The sequence below is a fragment of the Sorex araneus genome, chromosome 5 (assembly GCF_027595985.1).
Source record: "Sorex araneus isolate mSorAra2 chromosome 5, mSorAra2.pri, whole genome shotgun sequence".
Classification (NCBI taxonomy): Eukaryota; Metazoa; Chordata; class Mammalia; order Eulipotyphla; family Soricidae; genus Sorex; species Sorex araneus.
This window is the reverse complement of record NC_073306.1, coordinates 165,178,649-165,200,581: the sequence shown is the minus strand read 5'-3', so window position 1 is coordinate 165,200,581 and position 21,933 is coordinate 165,178,649. Positions and strand designations below refer to the sequence as shown.

The window sequence follows — 21,933 nt, the reverse complement described above, 5'->3', positions numbered from 1 at the left end:
CAAAAACCACATTCCTGATGTTTTTCCACCAACTTCTGCATGAAATATATGTCTTTTACATGTATTCCTCAAAAACAAGTTCATGTGTGTGCATGGGGTGTGTGTGTGTGTGTGTGTGTGTGTGTGTGTGTGTGTGTGTCCGTGTAAAAACCGAGCTACCAGCTAGCAAAAATAACCAGAACCTCACTTCCTCTCTTTGAAACCTGCTGTTTGGTCTGGAGTAGTGAGATTCACTTCCATATTCAGTGGTCCTGTTGGCGATAAATTCTTTTCTGTTGGGTTGTTGGAGTGCCATTGAAGGACATTTCCCTGGCTTTTCTTCTATGATATTGGCTCATGCTTCATCAGTTCTTTCCTTGTCTTATGCCTCTCTCCATGGACATTGGGAGTCTCTCATATCTGCCTTAACTGGGATTCACCTACGTGACATACAGACAGGGAATTTCTTTTTTCCCTTCTTTAATTGTCATCTACTACATGTCAGATTTCACATTCTCATCAAAACAGTCTACACTACAACCTAAAAGAAACATCAAATCCCTAATGTCCAGTCACATGGCAAATATTCCACATCTTTTTGTATATAGGATTTTTTACCTGTTTTCAGACATTTATCATAATCACAATCAAATGTTCTAGTCCCTGACAAGTGTCCTTTTCTCTAGCACTTATACTATAAACTGTCTCCATTCTACCAAAAGAGCCATTATTCAAAAACAATAACTGTGTTAAACCCTGACTTGAAAATAGTGCTTTCCAAAACATTATTGTAGGCATAAGCTGCCAGGCCCATATCTGCTGATGCACTTACTCCTTACAATTACTGTCAAACAATATGACTCAAATTTCCTATATTCTAGCCACACTGAGTTATATACGTTCAGTCAAATAATCCGTGTATTTTGATGCTTTCATAATTTTGATATCTATTCCTTATTCATTTGAAATGCCTTTCTCTTTGTTCCTTAGTGCAAATAAACATTATTTAGTAAATATTTCAACTCAGTAAATTTTTGTTTAATTGAACCCTTTCCAAACCTCTTCATTCTTTTTTCCTTGTCTCTATTGTATTTTGAGCACATTTGTCTTAGTAGCAAGTTCCTGAAAGGCAATTATAATATCGTTCTCATACTCAAATTCCCAGAATCAAGAATAATTTCTAAACTATAGGAGGTATTCAATAATTATTGTGGAATAAATGTCCCTAAGGTGGCCTTCAAAAGAAAAACTATGTTCTAAAAACTGTATAAACCTATGAGAACATATAAAATATGTGTAAGTATGATATAATACATATAAAATATTGCAGTATATTATATTCCATGTATATATATAATTACTTGTGTCATCTTATTTAACCCAGCACATAGATTATCCATTTATTAATAAATAATTTATTAATAAATGGATAATTTATTAATTTATTCAAGTAAGTGAGTACAACATTTGATAGTAATGCCTTGCTTTATGATATCAATATAAGTTTTACTCAAAATTGGCAAGTGAAACTTTGAGCTGTCATACTGAATAACAGCATTAAAGGTATTTATGGTGATATTCATCCCAAAGCCTATCCAAAAGAATAAAATTTAAAGCACAAATGTAATTATTTATTTTAAATTGCATGATATATTACACTAAGTATTACTTACAAAACAGGGTAAATTTTATAGAATATCTCTGTTAGAGACTTTAACAATATAAGTACCACACATTCCTCATCGTTCATAGACCAACCAGGAGTTCTAAAATTTTCATGCACTAAAAAGCCCCTAGCATGCTATGGGCCCTTTTAGCACTAACAGATTGAAGCTGAATTTTCTTGGTTGCAAGTCAAAGATCAGACATATCCAGGCAGATATCATCCATTCTAGTAGAGCAGCTTTTAATTGGAATTAAAGGTGAAAAAATAGGAGAGAGAAAAAAAGAGTAGCTCCAGACTGTGCCTTCAATATTAATGATCCTTAAAATTTCACTGTCACAGAACTGCCAGAACTGTCTTACTATAAATGAATCATATGAATTGTTATATTATTTCCAAAAGAAACAGTGAGTCCTAAGAAATACAGACTATGAAAATCACATCCTTAGCATTTGCGCCATACATTTTTTTCATCGTGAAGCACAAAAGCCAAGAAAATTATTAAAAATTATTTAATAATATGCTGCAAAATAAAAATTAAATTAAAAAGTTTCTGAGTACAGTATGAAATAAAAATCAGCTTATAGCTTGAACAGTTAGTTCAGCCAAACAGTATAGATTTGATGAAGGGTGATTCCTTAGCTTTCAGTGCCAGAGAGCCTCTTAGGATGACTTCATCTGAGATCATAGCTCAGAATAAAGGGAAGCCTCTCCTGACAGTATTAGAACAAAAGGATTTTATATTAAAATCATGCTTTGTATTTATCCTGAGACATCAGGCAGATATGGTACATCATCACATAAAGAGTCTAAAACTGAATTTTCTATTCGAAAAAAGTTTCTGAGGCTACAGATTTTAGAAACCATTTACTAATGTGTATTTTATATATATTAAATAATTTAGTTATTAACTATACTAAGTCCTCAAATAAAGGAATATTCTTGAGGCGAAGCACTATATGTGTTCTAAGAGAAAACCTAATGTGATTGTCTCTATTACTTGTTTATTTTTGGTCAGGATTGCCAGGGATCAAACTGAATGTCTCACCTCATAGATATGAATATGTACTGCACTTCTAGGCAATAATCCCCTAGCTCTCTACTACGCACTTCATATAAAGTATTCACTCACTAATGCCACATAATTCCAAGTCTAGGAGAAATGTGTTTCATTAAAAAGAAACCCAGCTCTTCTTGTTTCTTGCCTCTTTGCTGCTTCCTTCCTTACTACTCTTAAAGGTATTCCCCTAACAAATTAGGAACTTCATTTCACTATCCATAAGACTTCTGTTTTCTGATTCCCAACTCTAGAATTCCACTGAATCTTCTTAATATAAAGCCCTAATATGCTTAGATTTACTTCCTAGCTTCTCTTAATACCACCCTGGCTTGGTATTCAGGGTCTTCCATCAGACCTCTTATTCTTGACTACATGTAGGCATCTCATCTGAATATCCCATATTTATCTTGGTAGCACTATAGACTGTCATCTGTTGTTCATTGATTTGCTTGAGCAAACACCAGTAACGTCTCCATTGTGAGACTTGTTGTTATTGTTTTTGGCATATTTAATATGCCACGGGTAGCTTGCCAGGTTCTGCCATGAGGGCGGGATACTCTTAGTAGCTTGCCAGGCTTTCCGAGAGGGATTGAGGAATCGAACCCAGGTTGGCTGTGTGTAAGGCAAATGCCTTACCCGCTGTGCTATAGCTTTATCTTGGTAGCAACAGGAATTCCTGATTTATAACAGATTCTGGTAACAAAGAAGAATGTTCTAACAAAGAAGAATGCTCACTCTAACAAAATGTGTGTGAGTTGGAGAGGTAATACAGTGGTTGAGGAGGACCTTGCCTTGCATACAGCTCATCCTGGGTCAAGCTCCCACATTGCGTATAGTATCACAAGCACTGCCAAGAATGATTATTGAGCACCAGAACAAAGAGAAAATGTTGAGCTTTAGTGGGTGCCACCCAATCTCCCTCCCTCCCCTACAATTAGGAAAAATGTGTGTTTTGCATACCAATACCTATAAGTAGATCGATATCAGTACAACTGTGCTACCCAGGATTTAATATTTTACAATGCAGCATCTCCAGCACACTGTATTTTGTAGAGCTCAATAAATATTCAATTCACTATATATGTACATACATAATGAATATATAATATCAAAAACAGAAAGTATGATCAAACCAAAAAGAAAAATATAAGTTATCACAGATATTTGTGGTCATTCTTGGTTTTTTGTTTTGCTTTCGGGAAACACTCAGCGGTGCTCAGGTTTACTCCTGTCTTTGCACTCAGGAATTATTCCTGGTGGTACTCAGGAATGGGATGCTGAGATCAAACCCAGGTTGGCCACAATCAAGGCAATTGTTGCACTATCTCTTAGAAAACAATGCCTAACTGATTATAACTGATTACGTACTATCAAAGTGACTATATATATTTTATATTTTAATTTATTTATATTTATATTTTTATATAGCACATATATGCTGTATATATTTAATTTCTTTTGTTGTTGCTGTTTTGTTTGTCTGTTTTGCTTTAGGGCCACACCCAGTTTATTCAGGGTAACTCCTGGCTTTGCACTCAGGGATTACTACAGATGAGGCTCAAAGGACTATATGGGGTGCCGGGAATTCAACCCAGGTCAGCCTTGTACAAGGCAAATGCTTTGCCTGCTGTACTATAAGCCTGCTCCAATTTTTATATAATCTCTGTTCTACCATGCCAAAAGTTTTCTAGTAAATGAAAAGGCATAAATTTAAATTACTTTGTCAGATAAGAAAGTCAAGAGAAAAGAAATAGCTAAATGGTTTTCTCTTTAAAAAATTTTGTATAAGTGACTTAAGTTTTCCATAAGAACAATTCTCTATACAATAAAATATCTGTAAGAGCCATAACAACCAAAGTTATGTTATAAATGGCATCCATACATTAGCTGCCAAAAGCAGCTACAGAACAATTTTTTGAAAAGGGAGAGGGGAAAACCCTCTGAACCTAATGTAGCTTGCAAACTTCAGAGGAAATGGATAGTCTAATTATATCACTATGAAATAGCAGCCAACAGACTTCAGTGCATGAGAAAGAAAACTTGACAAAATCTAGGGATATTAGTCAGCCACTCAAAATATTTTATCTTTGCATGCTCTGAAGTATCAGCAATGCAACAGTGAAGATAAGAACTCTTCCAGCAGTTTAGGGGTGCCGTAGAGTCCAGTATTCATAACTACAGTGGCCATTCTTTCTGCACTTGTGAAAGACAGAGCCGATCTGCTGGCAGACTTCCTTTGGTTTGGCAAAACCTTCCCTTTCTTGTGATGAAGACAAACAGACATAATCTGGATATATTCTCACTGGGAAGGGAGAGGGTTGTGAGACCCCTTTTATGTCATGCACATAATAAATTAGTTCTAAGACGTAGAACCCCACCCTCACCCCTCAGGCCTATCCAAAGGCTGAGTTCTATTGTGACTTTTTAAAATGCAGCCCTTTGTAAGCAAGTCAGTGACCTTTAGTAAGGTCCTATGAATCATATGATTATTCAAAAATATGATCATCATAATAAATATTTTTTTCTCAAAATTGTGAGAGGCATTTTTTTTTACTCAAGTAAATCCTTTAGGCATTTATCTGAGGTCACTTTGATTTTAAAATGTACATCACTTGACATTATTGTTCACATAGTCATTTGGTAGCTCTTTAATTCATGAGTTTTTATACCATAAAAAAAATTCCTTTCAAAAAAACTTCTCTTGACTTAGAAAGAAAAAAAGTAATGCTTTTTATTGCTTAGTATAAAAAATTGTTGATATCCATCAACAATTCTCAAGCTTCAGGTTTTATTTGGTTTTTTTTTGTTTTATTTTGTTTATCCTTCATTATTGTCATAGACCCTTGGGGCACCCAGTGACTTAACTCACAGGATGAAACATCACACTAATTAAACTGCCAATTAACTAGTATCAAGAACATTCTGCATAAAATAGATTGCTATATTACTTTAAGTTTTTGTATCATTTAAACTTGGCAACCACTCCTTTATAATCCTTTACTCATGCTCTTTAATCCTCATGCTAATCTCAAATAACAAGAGTGTATGATTACAGAGGGCCCAGTGTAAAAATATGGATTTGATTTCTTCCTGGTATTAAAAATGCTTTCCCTGAAAATTAAAAAAAAAAACCAGAACAAGGTCCTTGTTTTTATTTATGGGTATTTATGAAATTCCCAGTATTCATTTAAATAGATCTCTCTAAAAATAAGATTATATAAACATTCTTACAAAATTCTTCTTAAAAGATGAGGCACTTATAGGATGATTCAGGAAAGGATTTGTATTTTTAAAAGTTTCAAAACAAGGGTACCAATTGTATCAATTGCTAACAAATTCTAGATTCTGGAGTTTAAACTGAGATCAGGGGCAGAGGTGGAACTGGGAGAGAAATGTGTGTGAGGGTTTGGGGGCACCTCATACAAGAGGCTGGGGGATTGGATGAGGAAACTGTAAGTGATGAACGCAAATGTCAGCATTATTGCAAACAGTACTTGAATCATGATAAATAAAAAACGAGTAAAAATAAAACGCACACGTATGATATTTGAGTGGTGGCTGTGTTCAGAGCTTCAGCCTAAGTTCCGTGCTCGGGGCTCACACCTAGAAGGGCTTGGGGGACCATATATGGTGCGGGGGATAGTATCCAGTTTGACCAAGTGCAACGTAGCAGGCTTACTGGCTTTACTATATCTCTGGTCCCTGTTAACAATGTTTTTGAAAGTTCACATGATCATTTAAATGTTTCTTAATACAATCTGCGTCATTCTTAACATGAATATATTTTTTAAATTACTTAGCAATAAAGTTTCTATTTGGGGTTCAAAAATATGGTGGATGTTTAATATGTATGCAGGGGTTTTCAATAGTCAATCATTAAGGAGATGGAGAGAGAGAGAGAGAGAGAGAGAGAGAGCACCAGACCGAATGACTTGAAAAGTCTGAGCAGGAGGTTGCCAGATTCTGATCTCTCTGGAACACATACACCATCTCTCTGCTTCTTAGGCTTGACAATGGGGAAACAATAAAAAAATCTTGCTGACCTACCTTTAACAGCAAGACACAGAGAGAAGAAAAATTAGTTTCGACTCCGTTGCTGCAGAGACAGAATTTTCACTGAACAGTATCAATTAGACAACTGGGTGAGATGTCCCTGATCTTAATCTTCTAGCCAGTCTATATATATACATATATATATAGACTGGCTATATATATATATAAAGTAATATATATTGCTCATTTCTCCCTGTAACATCTCAAAAAACATTGTCTAAAAATCATTTTAATCACATTATTTTTCACTCCTCACTAGAAATTCACACAAAATAGTGTACAAATATTTATTATGGAAAGACAAATGACCATGAAAGTATATTAGTCGACACTTTCATAAAAAATGTAAAAATTATTAAAACTTAGAACTTATGATTGAATATGATCAAATAAAAGCCCACAGTTGGTTTTATTTATTTTCACAGACTGAGTCCCTATACCGTGATATGAAACCACAATATAATTTTCTTACTATTTCAAATAACTTTAAGGTGTTCTCCCAAAACAGAGCCAATTCGAAGGCCTACATCTTCTTCTGTCACAAATACTATTTAATATATTTAACCCAAGATATAGAAAAAAATATATAAAATCAGGTTGTTTTATTTTCTAAAATATGTTTAGCCAGTTATTGTACCTAATGTGAAATCCACTGATTTTGCTGGAGTGATAGCACAGCGGGTAAGGCGTTTGCCCTGCACGTGGCCAACCTGGGTTCGATTCCTCTATCCCTCTCGGAGAGCCCAGCAAGCTACCAAGAGTATCCCACCTGCACGTTAGATCCTGGCAAGCTACCTGTGGCATATTCGATATGCCAAAAACAGTAACAAGTCTCACAATGGAAACGTTACTTGTGCCCCCTCAAACAAATCGATGAGCAATGGGATGACAGTAATAAAGTGAAATAATATCTATTGTATTTCCATTGATATCTTCAATCATATCATCTAATAAATAAGCATATTATCAATTTCATGCTGAACTTTGAAAATAATACCATTATCACATAGATTAGATACTTATTAAATGTCTACAAAAATAACTACCAGATTATATTTTAGTTATCATAATCAGCATTGCCCTTAGTTTTTATGATAACTGATAAATAAGTTATTATCTTAGGCTTCACAATCTTTAAGCTTCTCATAATCAGATGGAGTCTCTTCCCCTTAATTGTAGATGGATAAAAAGATCTTCAAGAATGACTTTTTTGACAACTTTTCTTACTGAATTGTGATAAAGGTTTGATTTCAACTTTCACAGCTTCCTTTCACTTGTCTATTCTTGAAAAAAATTACAGCTCACAGAACTTGGAGATTTGAATTATAGCAGATCAGAAACTTATGAATTTCCCTAGAGATTCTCTACCTGAACAATTTTCCTGAATTTCAAGCCATACTAAAGAGAAAATATTGTGAGCTCTGATCTCTGTCATTACATTTCCTATAAAGGTGCCTTTATTTTAATGTGACAACAGGGATATTGAGTTCATTTTGGTTCATTAACATCTCCATAAGCAACCACAACATTAAATTTCATAGTAAATTATGAAAACAGTAATAATCATTTGATAATTGTCAGTGTTTGTTGACCTTCTAATTATGTCTTATTCATAGTGCCTACATAAATCTCATGTAAGAATCACAACTACTTTATGGGGTATATACTATTATATACTGTTACTATCTTCATCGTATCATGAAGCAGTATAGACAAAAAATGCAATGCATATAAAGGTCAACCATTTGTAAGTATATGAACCCAGTCAACCAGGAATTCCATGTCTTGTACACTTTTTCAGCTGTGATATACTATCATTTGGCATGGGTCATTTAAATAATTATCCTGTGGACTACAGTTCTCATTAGCCTGTTGTACTTCTGTTCAAAAATGCACTCATGATTTTATTCTGTCCACTTAGATTATAGCAGCAAAATCTTCATGTAAAAAGGGTAAAAAATTTTATATATACATATACATAAACCTATATATATGTAGCACCTTTAACCCACAAAACAAGCTGAAGAAGAGTTTCTCTTCTTCCCTATTTACTGTACTTAGGCTGAATTCCTATTACAGGTTTATTCAACAGGACTATGTGCTAAAACTTCTAAATACCTTTCATATCTAATTCAGAGGTGCTGATTTTATCACACTCAGGTTAATAAATATGTGGTCTAAAAACCCACACATATTTCTAATAGTTCTAGAACTTAATCTGTACCCCAATATTGTAATAGAATTTACTACATAAGTTCTGAGACTCGTGTCAGAGCTCAGAGAGAAAAATCCCCCATCTATCTGGGGCCCTTGGCTGGGTAAGCAAATTTCAGACAGCTAAGTAGAGCAAAAGACGATATTTAAATACATACATATGGGAAATTTTATGGCTATCAATTCAAGACCAAAATGGAACGATAAAAGATTTTATATGCTAAAATTTGTGATTACCTAAATGGAAGTGCCTTCATACAAAGTTCATTACTGGAGATGCCCTTGATTTTAAGGTATGACCGAATTTTTAGGTCATGAATAGCAACTTCTGAGATCCACTATGGTTATGCTTATTATAATAAGCCAGGTCTAAATAGGTTGGAGAATAAGTTGTCTATACATTTTATTTGGGAAAGGGTTCATTCTACACCCACCTGATGAACGTGAACTCAATATAGTTCAAGATCTCAAAGTCCAGTTCCACATCTTATTCTGAAGCTTGACAAATTGATCAAATTTTCTCTAATCTTTAAATGAGTGTCCTGACAGTACTAGCATCTGCCTGGAAACACTGATATGACTACTTAATAAAGAATGGACTCATTAATTATTAATTTATATATCACCCGCACAGCAGATGATACTCATAAAATTTGATTTTAAAAGCCATCAAAGAAATATGAATATCAGTTCAGTTTGATTATATTGTTAAAATAGGAAAATGCAATACCATTTAAAAACAGGAAATAAAAAGTATTTTAATTATCAATAATATTTTTGAATGCTTTGGTGGGGGCATTTTTAGTGAATTTAGTCATATAAATCCAATTTGATGATTAATTCAGAGTGAAACTTCTCAATTACTAATTCTTACTCATCTTGCTCCACTGCTTTCCACAGGCACTAGGGAGAGGGCCTAAGCTTTACTCTTGTTAAATCAAATTAGTTCATTTATTTGATATTTTGAGGGCACACCAGGCTGTGTTCAGTGTAAATTCTGGCTGTGTGTTTAAGAATCACTCCTGGAGATGCTCAGAAGACCCTATGTGGTCTCAGGATCAAACCAGAGTTGGTGATATGCAAGATACAAGCCTTGTCCAAGAGTTCTCTCTATAGCGCTTTTTGCTTATTTTAATAAATGGAGGCCAGAAGAAAAGATAGAAAAGATAACTTTAAAAATATTCAGACATGGAGAGGTTGAGTAGGTGAAAGTATGCAGTTCTCCCATCTAAATGTCTGATCATGTAAAATAAAGAATAAATTGATAAAATTAAATCTTTTTGTCCAAATCACTTCCATAAATGAAAAGAAGCTCACTTAAGAGGAGAAGGAAAAGTTTAAAGTTCTGTGTTGCCAGTTCTTTGACTATTGATGCCTATCTATAACAACTTTGTGAATATGAAAAGGACGCATTTTTGCAAGTCAGTATACCTCCATGAAAAAAAAAATTTAAAAGAAGCTACACAATGTAAGTGCTTTTATTTTGTTTCCTACTGGTTTGCTGGCCTTTCCCCGCTGGCATAGAAGCAGGAAAGAAAAATAAAAGTACTATTTTTCTGTATGATGCACTTTGTGACTAAACTGTAATGGTAACGTTATAACACTCACAGAATACCTCTGCTGGTTGCTTCTTCTCTAAGCAGGGAATTACTATTAGATGAAAGCGCCCACAGCAATAAACATGGGGCTAGTGTTTCTTTCTCTGAACCCAACCACGCTGATCCAAGTCCAGAAATACCTTTGAAGTGATTGAGACCTTCATGTGCTGATCAATCCTTGGGTAGTAAAGAGCAAGAAAAACTGTTTCTAGCACTTTAATATTCTTCCAAGAAGTGCACTCATGTCAGTGCAGACATAAAGGGCTTCCTCTAGTACAGATAGAACCACTTTGTATAACGGTGTCAATTGGTTCAATTAAACTTAGAGGGATCTATTGATTCCTGATTATTATAACTTGTATTTTGGTTACATATCTCCAGTAAGCTAAACTCAGGATGGAACAATGACAGATGAAAATTGATTTTCACACTTGATCTAAAGGCATTTGTGGAAGTGGGGTCTATGTAAGTGGGGAAAAGTATGGGATATGTTTTGATGTTAATAATACTGATAATATTATCAGTATTAAATGAAATGTTTTAATATTTTATAGCTATGAAACTCTTGGAAATTAAGAAGTGAAATAAAATTGAAATCAATTGTGCACTTCAAGCGCATCATTGGGCACCTGAAGACAAAAAAAAAAAATGTATCCGCAGGGTCAAATTTTTTAGATGCTTATTAAAATTTGACATCAAGACTACTAACCAAGTTAAACAGAATTTGTCCAGGACCCTTATGTTCAGAACTATTCTTAACCACCTTTTTGTCACTACATGGAACACTGTTTTTCAATTTATAATGGCAGAGAAGAATAGATACTAAAAATCTACAACTCAAATATATTTTATGACTCTCATATAAGAGAAAATATAGAGTAAACACACGCATTTTATAAAGTAGCTATTTTTATTTTGATCACAGAAAAATATCCCATACAGTAGAATTATACAGTGCGTAGGCTTACAATTAATAGTCATAAGCATAAATAAAGACCCAAATCTCTGTTATATATTGGTACCCCACTTTAGCTGATTGTCACATAGAAAGAAGAGGTAAAAATTTCAACTAGAAAGTTAATCAGCAAGAGATAAAGATAAATAAATACAAATACCAAAAAACAGTAGTTCCAAAACTGTTATGGCACATGGTGACTAAAAATATATATCTCAATCTGTTTTAAATATTTGCTATCTTAACAATTTTAATAACAATTATGTGTTACATAATTTAAGCTGAATATACACTTAAAAGTGTGACTTATTGATAGGGTTTTATGTTATAGTGACAACACAAATATTTTCCAAGTTTCTTCTAAATGAGCATCCAGGATTGTCATCCTCTGTCACTAAATGAAGTAGCCTGGAGGAGGAGTCTATGACTTCCCAACTCTCTTTCCAGCTTCCTACTCTCATTATTTTTGGAGACTGGTACCACCCTCATTTAAATCATTTTATTGCATTATATCTCATATTTACTTAGAAAAAGCGTTTGCAGTAGTCATTCTGTTTTCAAATCGCTTCCTTTGTGAATAATAAATTTTAGTAATAGCAACATGTATGAAATGGCTTAAGACAGTTTACCTCTTTATATTCTAGGTAACAAATCAAAGTGCAAACATTAGCCATTAAATTTTACCTCCTTCCAATTATAGAGACATACATACAAAAGCATACACACACAATCACACCCGTACAAAAATTAGACTTTATACAGTATCTTCAATTGGGCAAGTAACTATAGTGCAATTCATGCATGCAATTCATACTTAATAATTTTTAAAAGCCCTCCCCTGCATACATAAATGCATAGGATCACAAACTTAAGAGGCCAATTTCCTACAGATATAATGGCCATACATTCCTTGAACACTTATGTGATTTACCTTAAATTCAATCAGAAATTGCATAAAATGTCTGAGATACAATGCACTATACTATATCTTCTGCTTTTATACTATTATAAATTATGTTTCAACAAGTGTCAGAATTATCTAAATTTTATTTTTTCTCTCAAGTTTCCTAGTTTCTCAGTTTCCCTGATTGGCAGTAGTTTTTATCCTAGTGCCTTCTTAAACCTACATTAAACAATCAAGTTTTCTTGAAACACAGTCCTGAGGTATACATTTCCATTTTCTTTGTTGATCTAGCACAGGCTCAGGTGATTTCGACATAACACTCCAATTAGTTCAAGCAAGGCAAATGAAATCACATCTATACAAATCTCCATGTTAGTAACTATCAACAGTAACATGATACACTTCTTCACCCTTTGCTTGAATCCATTCAAGTGCAAACCGTAGAAAAAGGATTTCCTGTTCTTCTTTTCATACTCCTGAGTATGACAATGTCTGATTCTGCTTCTCCACAGTAATAGATAAGATTGCAAAACCTCTCTCACATCCCTCCTTTAATCCATTTTGAGAGCTTGATTTTTTTCAGTTGTTTGTATAGTTTGATTCCTTTCTGAAGAGATTGTATTTTAAAGCCATTTTTGGTTTTCTTCACAATCTGAGCTTCATGTTAGTCAGCTAGTGTTCCTGGCCCCTGGGAATCAATTTCTTTTTACACAGGATTAACCCAGGTCCATTAGTATCCAACACTTTGAGTTGGAACAGTACATGTGTTTCACTTACGAGCACATACATTCATTTTACACGATTCCTCAATGTGGCCAGGGGGGTTCGTGGTCTGTTCTGTGTCCACCTATAAAAAATACAAAAATATATGTCTGCTTTACAGGGATGTGAGAAGGGTTTTGCCAGCCTAGTTCCAAAGTTTGGATAAAAATCTTGGCTGATTGTACTTTTCCCTTCTTTAAGATGTATTTGCAATGGCCATAACTGCTTTCTGAAGCTATAGAGCCATAACAGTGCCCACTACAATTAACAACACTGGGGCATCTGAAGCAATACATCTTGCATATCTCATAGATGGCATCTCTCACCAGAAATATTGCCTGGTAAAAGAAACATTGTATTCATTATTATTTAAAATTCAAGCTTTCCAAGTTTGGAGATGTTCCCTAGAGAAAGATGAGGTGGGGTAAGGTGTTGACTTTGTGGATGTTACCAACACAAATATGAATGAAATGGTAATTTGATTGTCATTGTATTTTACAAGACACACATCCTTAGATCTTTTGGCCCTGAGCTTGATCTCAGTGTTCACACCCTTCAAGGGAGCTATGCAGCCTCCTCCAAATTCACTCATCAGATACCTCCTTACTATCTTTTTGTTAAAATGTGAGCCATTTGCATGCTGTCAACAAATGGTTTGTCATGTACAGGCCAGGGATAAATTACTTTTCTCATTAAAAGTCATGATGACAGATAAAGGGGACAGTGTTTTTCAAATCTGCAGCTGATTTGAACAAATAAAAATGATAAATAATCTTCCCAAATAATTTGGTGCTCGTGCCAATTTTAACTTGTGCTAAATATGTCTCAGACCTTGAACTTAATTGAAAAGTTGATTTCTGCTCTCAGTGTCTAAAGTACACAGCATGCATCAGGTTCTAGTTTCATGGTACATTTGGGGTCAGTAAAAATTTTGGTAACTTTGATTATTATCAGAAAGATAATAAATAATTTCCATAGAAAACACCCAAAGCATTTATGCAGAAAAATTAAAGCCAGAGAAGAGGAAAATCTCACCTAATACCCAATTCAATAATGGATAGGAAAAGAAAATCAAAGTAATTGATACTTTTTTCTGTTGACTAATCATTTCAGGAAAATAGGTATAAAAATGTCTAACTTATTTTTTTTCATATTCACAAGTTGGAAATACTTAATTGTTTTTGATCATAGATCAAATATGAATTCAAGCAGGTAGGCAATGTATTTTATATTTTAAATAATTTTTATTTTTCCTGAAGAATATAAAGAAGGCTGGGGAAATAGTACAATGAACAGGATGTTTGCTTGCACACAATCAATTTAGGTTTTATCCGAGACACATATGATTCACTAAGCACCACCAGGAGAAAGCCCCAATATAGAGGCAGGAGTGAGCCCTCAGCAGAGTCAGGTGTGGTCCAAAAACAAACAAATAAACAAAAAGATGAATAGATATGGCAATATTTCCCTTTTTTCTAGTAGCTTTAAAAGTTCACATAACTTGAGATGATCAAGCCAATTATGTAAACAGTCCACATTTACCAAGTTGCTAATAAGTGAATCTTCAGGATTTAAAAACTAAGTTTATTTTGCAATGGATTGGTTTACTTTATTATATAGAAACTAGATTACACAGATTTTATTTTTAAACTACCTATAGAGTGGTGTTAACGAAATGATTAAAAGCTTCAGATCTTTCTTTTAATGTGAAAGCTGCTTATAGCCATGTAGCATAGGACATGTCATGATTACATTAGATTGCACTCTTACTCAATTTGACATGCTGTTGAGGCATTTGTCAAATATTAAACTAGTTTCTGAAGTCATTAACTTAATGTTCACATCCTATGCTATACAAAGCTACATAATGTGCTTCATGGGGTACCCAGCATGACTATTGTGCTTATTGCTTCTGTCTCAGTGTTAGCACAGAGTTTACCCTCAATGAAAATTGGTCTAGTGAATGAACACATGTTCACCCAGAGTTAATTATGGAAATTTCATAACTTGTCACATCACAGTACTGCATTATGCTAATTTTAATATTTTTAAATCATGTGGTTATCTTTGGATTTTTACTGTTCACAAAGTATTAGATCATGGAACAGTTCTTTCTAATCACAATAACATGATTTTACAACTGTATTTTCTTCTTAAATTGAGTTCCCACATTAAATTTTATTAATTTCTCTTTTGAATTTTTGATATGTAGTTATCTTCTTTCCTCCAAAATATTTTATGGACATATTTATGAAATATTTTAATAAATCCATAAGCAAGTGAAATAATTCAAAAGCAGAAAATCAAAAGTGTCAAAATGTGGTTTTTCTATTTGCAAGTCCTGACCTACTTTTCATGTAAAAGTCTAGCAAAAAATAGAATTAATTTAAGTTATGTAGTCACCATACTGCATGCAGCGTAATAAAATTTATTAAAATGTTACCAACGTACAGAACTCACTTTTATTTCCTATATTAACTTTCTAAGAGTAGTATTGAGTTTTTAAGTTTTCAGTTTTTTAAACTTTGATGTATTGGGTAACATCATCAGTAAGCTAATATACACTATCACTAAAGCCAAAAAATATATATTTATGCTTTCTTTCACATTCAGGGCTAATTAATGTTTAGAAATAAAAGTGCATGGTGGAGGGATGGGTGGTTGATCATCATATGATTGAAACTCAAATATGCAAGCTTGTAGCTGTAACTCACGGCGACTCATAAAAAATAAAAATAAAATAAATTTAAAAAATAAAAGTGCACACTTCACATTGCTTGCTGAGTTCAGGAGAACTACTTATAATCACCACTCTGAAAACTATTGCTAGTGAGAGTCAGGATAGAGATGGATTGAACCAGGATGCGTTTGTTTTGATTTGAATCAGCTAATTAAAATGGCCCTGGAAGCAATTTTCCGATTACTGCCACCAAGGAGACAGGCTCCAGTAAATCAAACCAAACCAATCTTTCAGTCAGGGCTAATTCAGATGAAGTTGCAAGGCAAAGCCTTTGTTAACCTTTCAACCTTCTCAGTTCTCGGTTGTTCTATCACTCAGGCAGCATTGCTTTCCCTCTTTTTGTCCTCCCTCCCTCCCTCCCTCCCTCCTTCCATCCCTTCCTCCCTACTTCCTTCCTTTTCTCTCTCTCTTACTCATCCTCTCTCTCTCTCCCTCTCTCTATCTCTCTCTAGCTCCCTCACACACACACACACACACACACACACACACACACACAGAGACACACACATATACACACATATGGAATCAAGTCACTTGGAACACTTTCTACTATCAATTTATGTACCTAACTCAGTTTCTATTTCTTCACCAAAGGGACGGAAATGAACTCTTTTGATATTTATTTTTTAACTCATCAATGAAATGTGAGTCATAAAAAATATAATTTTGAGATTGCAAATAACAAATAATAAGCAAAATTCTTAAACTAGCGATTTTTTAAACCTTCTTACAGTACTGGCCTGTCCCCTAACAATTGAAAATTACTGTTTGTTTTTACATCCTGAAAAGTTAATCTGCTAGGAAGTTCAGTTTTAGAAGTCTATGCACTTTTCATACTTGGGATTTCACCTTCACTAATTCCTTTTATGAATACATAGGTATTAACATAGGTGAAAATTGCAACACACCTGAAAATTTTCTAAGTTGCCAGCGGACCAAAAAGGAAAGGAATGAATCAGAGCAATTCTATTCAAAGAAAGTGAAATGTATATCCTCTTACATGTGTCAATGCGCATATGTGTATGTGCAGGTACAAACACACAATTGCCAATTAAAGTTATGAACTCACTTAAGGAAAAGACTATACATTTTTTTAGATTGGGATTAAAGCCTTTTAGTTTGAACTGATTAGGCTATGAAAAGGGAGAAGATAGATTTTATTATACCAATACCTCAATGCAGGTTCATTGCCCTAACTTCAGAGTATGAATAATTTAGTTCCTACAGAAAGAATTCCTTAGGCTGGATGGCCAAGAAATCAGTATTTATTGAATAACTTTGATTCATGAATTCTAAGAATCAGAAAAAATATTAAAGGTTATAGCGCCAATCTCATAAGAGATACTGCAGAAGGCATGGAAAGAAATAGAAAGCCACATGAGAACGTCCGGTGTCTGAGCAAACATATTTATTGGTTTTGTCTTTTAAAGAAATATACAAATATACACTTTAGCTCTGCAGAGCCTGGCAAACTACCCGTGGTGTATTCGATATGCCAAAAACAGTAACAACAAGTCTCACAATGGAGACATTACTGCTGCCTGCTCGAGCAAATTGAAGAACAATGGGACGATGGTGCTACACTTAAACTGGTATCTAACTTTAAGAAGAAAAATAACCAAAGAGTTAAAAATGCAAGTTCTAACGAGTAAAAAAGATACAGGTGGCAATGCTAATGAGTAGAAGGCTCAGTGACTAATTTATCCTAAAAATTGTTTCTAAATGATGATAATTTTGGAATCCATGATGGAAAAGAGGAAATCACATTCAAAATGAAAGGCAAAGTTGAAAAGAAAATAGCAGATGAAATCAGGACATCATGGATTTCCTTGGTAAACCATAATTCTACTTGGTTCCATCATGAGATGTTATGTTTCCTAACTCACCTACATTAAAAAGACTGATGTGATACTTCATTATTTGAGTCAGAGGGTGTTTGTGTCACACTCTGCAGAGCTCAGGCACTATTTAGGGCTCTGTACTCAGAAATGTCACTTGGCCAAGCTGAGCAGCACATGTAGCACCAAGTATTCAAACAAGTGATGGTCATATGCATAGTAAGTACCTCTCTACTTCTGATGATACACTTAAAAATTAGAACAAAATTGATCTGTACGTTCTAAATTATAACATGCCCAAAGACATTGGTCATTTTCAAGTGCCAGAGCTTGCAATCTAAATAATTATTTGTTAAAACTAATATAATTATTTGAGTATTCCTGCAAACTTTAAAGTCTTCTATGTCTTAATTAATCATTTGTTTGCTAATAAAGTAATATATAAATGAATAAGTCTTTCTAAATCAGAAAAGGAGAGAGGCCAATCCAAATAGACTACTAGGTATACAAGCAAAAAAAAAGTAGAATAGATCTTATCTTTCAATTTCAAATTACATTTGACCAAAGTTAATGCAATTTTGTTTTTAGTTAATTTGTTTTTGTGTCACACCCAGTGGTGCTCTGGGCTTATTCCTGACTCTGCACTCAGGGATCACTCTTGGTGGGCTGGGGACTGCATGGGGTACCAAGGATTGAACCAGGACTGGCTGTGTGCAAGTCCAGTGCTCTGCCCAATGTACAATGTGTTGTCCCATTTGGCCAAAGTTAAATATCAACGCATTCCCATTGCTAAATCTCATAATAAAAATGTAAAATAATGAAAACATCATTATCCTCTTCAGACCATAATATTGGCCATCTTTGGAAATAAAATCAGTACTGAGAAGCATACATGTGCCAAAGTAATAAGCTGCCTAAGAGAAGCGGGGACTGGATGTTAATGAGTTGATGAAATGAATAGTAAACTCGGCTGTACTTAAATGCCACTGAAATGGTAATAGTGTGCCTGCAAAATGGAGAGCTACTTGGGGAGCTTTACACCCCCACAGAGAAGAACTGAAAGCAGTCAAAGTGTTTGTAGGTGATAGATAAACTAGAAGTTTCATCCTATAACAAGGACATAAAATAAAATATCCGAGGAATTAATTCAGGTTTGAAGAAAGTAAATATGTGATTGAACCAAATTTCCATAACCAGCCAAAAAATCTCCTACCTACAAAATGTGTCAGAATTAACTGTGTCAGAATTGACATAGTAATCATGTGGGCCCTTGGATATTAACCAATGTCAAATTTAGTGGGCGACAGGATCTTCCAAGAAGGAATCTGAAGGCTGTTTCCAGACATACCCCACCAATCAGGCCTGGAGATTCAATGCTAGGGACTCACGATGAGGCGCTACTCCAGCTCGGGGGTACCTGGAACTACCAGTATCACAATAGAAATGCTTCAGGGCCTCCAGGGTTATTGCTGATGTTGCCTGGGCGCCTTCTGTTCCGTTGGATTGAACAGGTCCTACACTCGCAAGCACACATCCACACCCCCTGCACTGTCTCTCTGGTTCAGAGAGCAAATGGAGTTTAAATTGATATGTTTTTTATGTGATTTGTGATAGATCACGTTTAAAACACTCATGTTTTCTGATCATTAGAAATTTCTAGGGAAAAATTTTTTCACAAATGATTTCACAAATAATAAATTACTAATCTAAGGATTAATATGATCACATTGAAATATTGACTTTTAGTACACAAAAAGAAACAACACTAATAACTAACTATGAAAAATATGTAGGGATCACAGGTCACAGTGCTCAAAAGCTACTGAAGGCGCAGTGCTCCGGGGTCACTTGCTCAGGGAACCATGCAGTCAATAATTGATATTGAACCTGTGAATTTGAGCTATTTTATTGCTCCCAAAATAAGTAAGTTTAGAGGGAAAAAATGTCATCGGATTTTTTTTCTCTACTACTGCTGCCCGCTTGAGCAAATCAATGAACAATGGGATGACAGTGCTACAGTGCTACTAAAATATTCATTTAGGGGCTGGAGTGATAGCATAGCAATTAAGGCATTTGCCTTGCACAGGCCGACCCAGGTTCGATTCTTAGCATCCATATGGTCCCCCGAGTACCGCCAGGAGTAATTCCTGAGTGAAGAGACAGGAGTAACCCCTAAGCATCTAAGCATTGTCAGGTGTGTGTGATCATAATAAAATAAAATTAAATATTCATTTATTAGAGATAATACTGGGTTCTAAAGAACCAATACGATATATTCCATATAACAGTGCTGACTTAGGATTGGTTTTAAATATCCTCACTCTAAAATGAGTGGGTTACCTACCCAAAAATTATAAGAATTGTCTCTAAATACATGAATTTGAGTATAAGGTACTTAGAAAAAGAAGAATATAATTAAGAAATTTAAATTTTAAAACTATTCAGTATAGTCCAGCTATGAAATGCAGAAAAATGGATGAAAAATAAATTACATAGACAATCCTTTCATTTAGAGAAGATTTTGCATTAATAATGTCAGTAAGCTTATCAATGCAAAATATGTTAAATGCCAAAACATATTTTCTAAGATGAAGGTTTATGCATGAGCTAGATTTACGTTGAACAATTTGGAAAATAAAAGTTAATAAAAATTACTTTTAAAAAAAGTCAAGTTTCTTCCCAATTTTATTTCATCTCGCTGGGGGTAGTCCATAGAAAAGTCACATACAACTTTTTAAAACAGGTGTGTGCTAAAAGAACTGTATAACCTACATTTTACAATATGGCATAAGTCTTAAAGTACCTAATCAAAAAGCCATATGGGGCTTTTTAACAAAGAAAAAAATAGATTGCCTTTTTTCTTGCTCCTTTATCTTATATGTACTGTGTGATGTATTAGTTTAATTAAAGTCTACCAAATTATCATAAGGATTTTATGTGCTGCAAATAAGTGGCTTTTAGTTCTCTGCTCACTTCCTGTTAATGGAACCAGAATATTTCTTTTATGATACATATTATGAGACACCAGAAAATTACAGAGGAAGGCAAATGAAGAGCTTAATGAAGTGGCCTTTGTCATATTAGACATGACATAAAGTTAAAGCTTCACTAAGACAATGAAAATAAGTCAGTTTCCAAGAATTAAAAAAATAGGTAATAATGAGGAATATTAAGATTTAAAGTCAAACTATTATACCCATTAGCATTGATAAAAATGACAATGCTCTTAATAATTAAGTTAATAATACCCAAAATGAAGAAACATATATAAATAGATAACACTTTAGAAACTATGAACCAGGAGAAGGAGAGATAGTACTGGTGGGTAGTGTGTTTGCCTTGTACGCAGCGGGTTTTGATCCCTAGCATCCTATATTTGGCCCCAAAGCACTGCCGAAAGTGCTTCCTGATTCTCAAGAGTAACCCCTAGGCGTCACCAGGTGTGACCCAAAAAGAAAAAATATATATAAAACAAATGAATCCTTTACATGGGATGGATTTGCAGTATGATTCAAATGATTCAAAGATAGCATATGTAACACAACTCTGATAAGAGAAAAAATCATAAAACATGTTAATGTGGGGTTGATGGATGCAGAATATCAAATGAAAGATGATTCTGAAGGTACCACTGCTATTATAATCACTCTTGCAAAAGACAATGCTGAACAAATTATGATGAAAAGAAACATTTGTCTCCAGGATATTGCTGTCTATGTTTGGGTAATATTACTTTGTTTGGACAGTAGAATTACCTAAATAAAATAACTTGAGAACAAGAAGTAAGTCAAAATATTATTTTGTGGAACTTAACAGGCAAAAACTATCAGTTATTTCCTTGTGGTATAACCCCTAAAATACGTCTTAGAACATATAAAACATGTAATAATAATCAGCAGCATTCATTTTTTTGATTTGCCAACTCCCTCATTATTTTTTCCAGAGTATTTTCTTTTATTTGAAATTTGTATTAAAGAGTGATGATTTACAAAATTACATAGTTGCATTTTAGCATACAACAATTCAACATCAATCCTCCACCAGTGTTACTTCTCTCCACCAGTATTCCCAGATTCCCTCCCCACCCCCACCCCCACTCCATGCCTATCTGTCAACGTGACAGACACATTACAAAGTTTCAGTGGTTGCTGCTTAGATCTGATGTCT

At 34.2% G+C, this 21,933-nt stretch overlaps 1 protein-coding gene across 8 annotated transcripts in view; it reads right to left on the bottom strand.

Annotated features, from left to right (window-relative positions):
* The window catches only part of PCDH7 (protocadherin 7), a 440,353-nt gene that overhangs the window by 357,927 nt on the left and 60,493 nt on the right, over positions 1-21,933 (bottom strand). Inside the window, exon 2 of one of the 8 annotated variants that reach the window (XM_055138573.1) lies at positions 11,467-13,273. The exons of the other annotated variants lie outside the window; for them this stretch is intronic. Within the exon in view, the coding sequence (XP_054994548.1) occupies positions 13,196-13,273 (78 nt within the window). The 3' untranslated portion in view covers positions 11,467-13,195. Of the gene's footprint in view, positions 1-11,466; positions 13,274-21,933 lie in introns of those variants that run through there. 8 annotated transcript variants of the gene reach the window in all.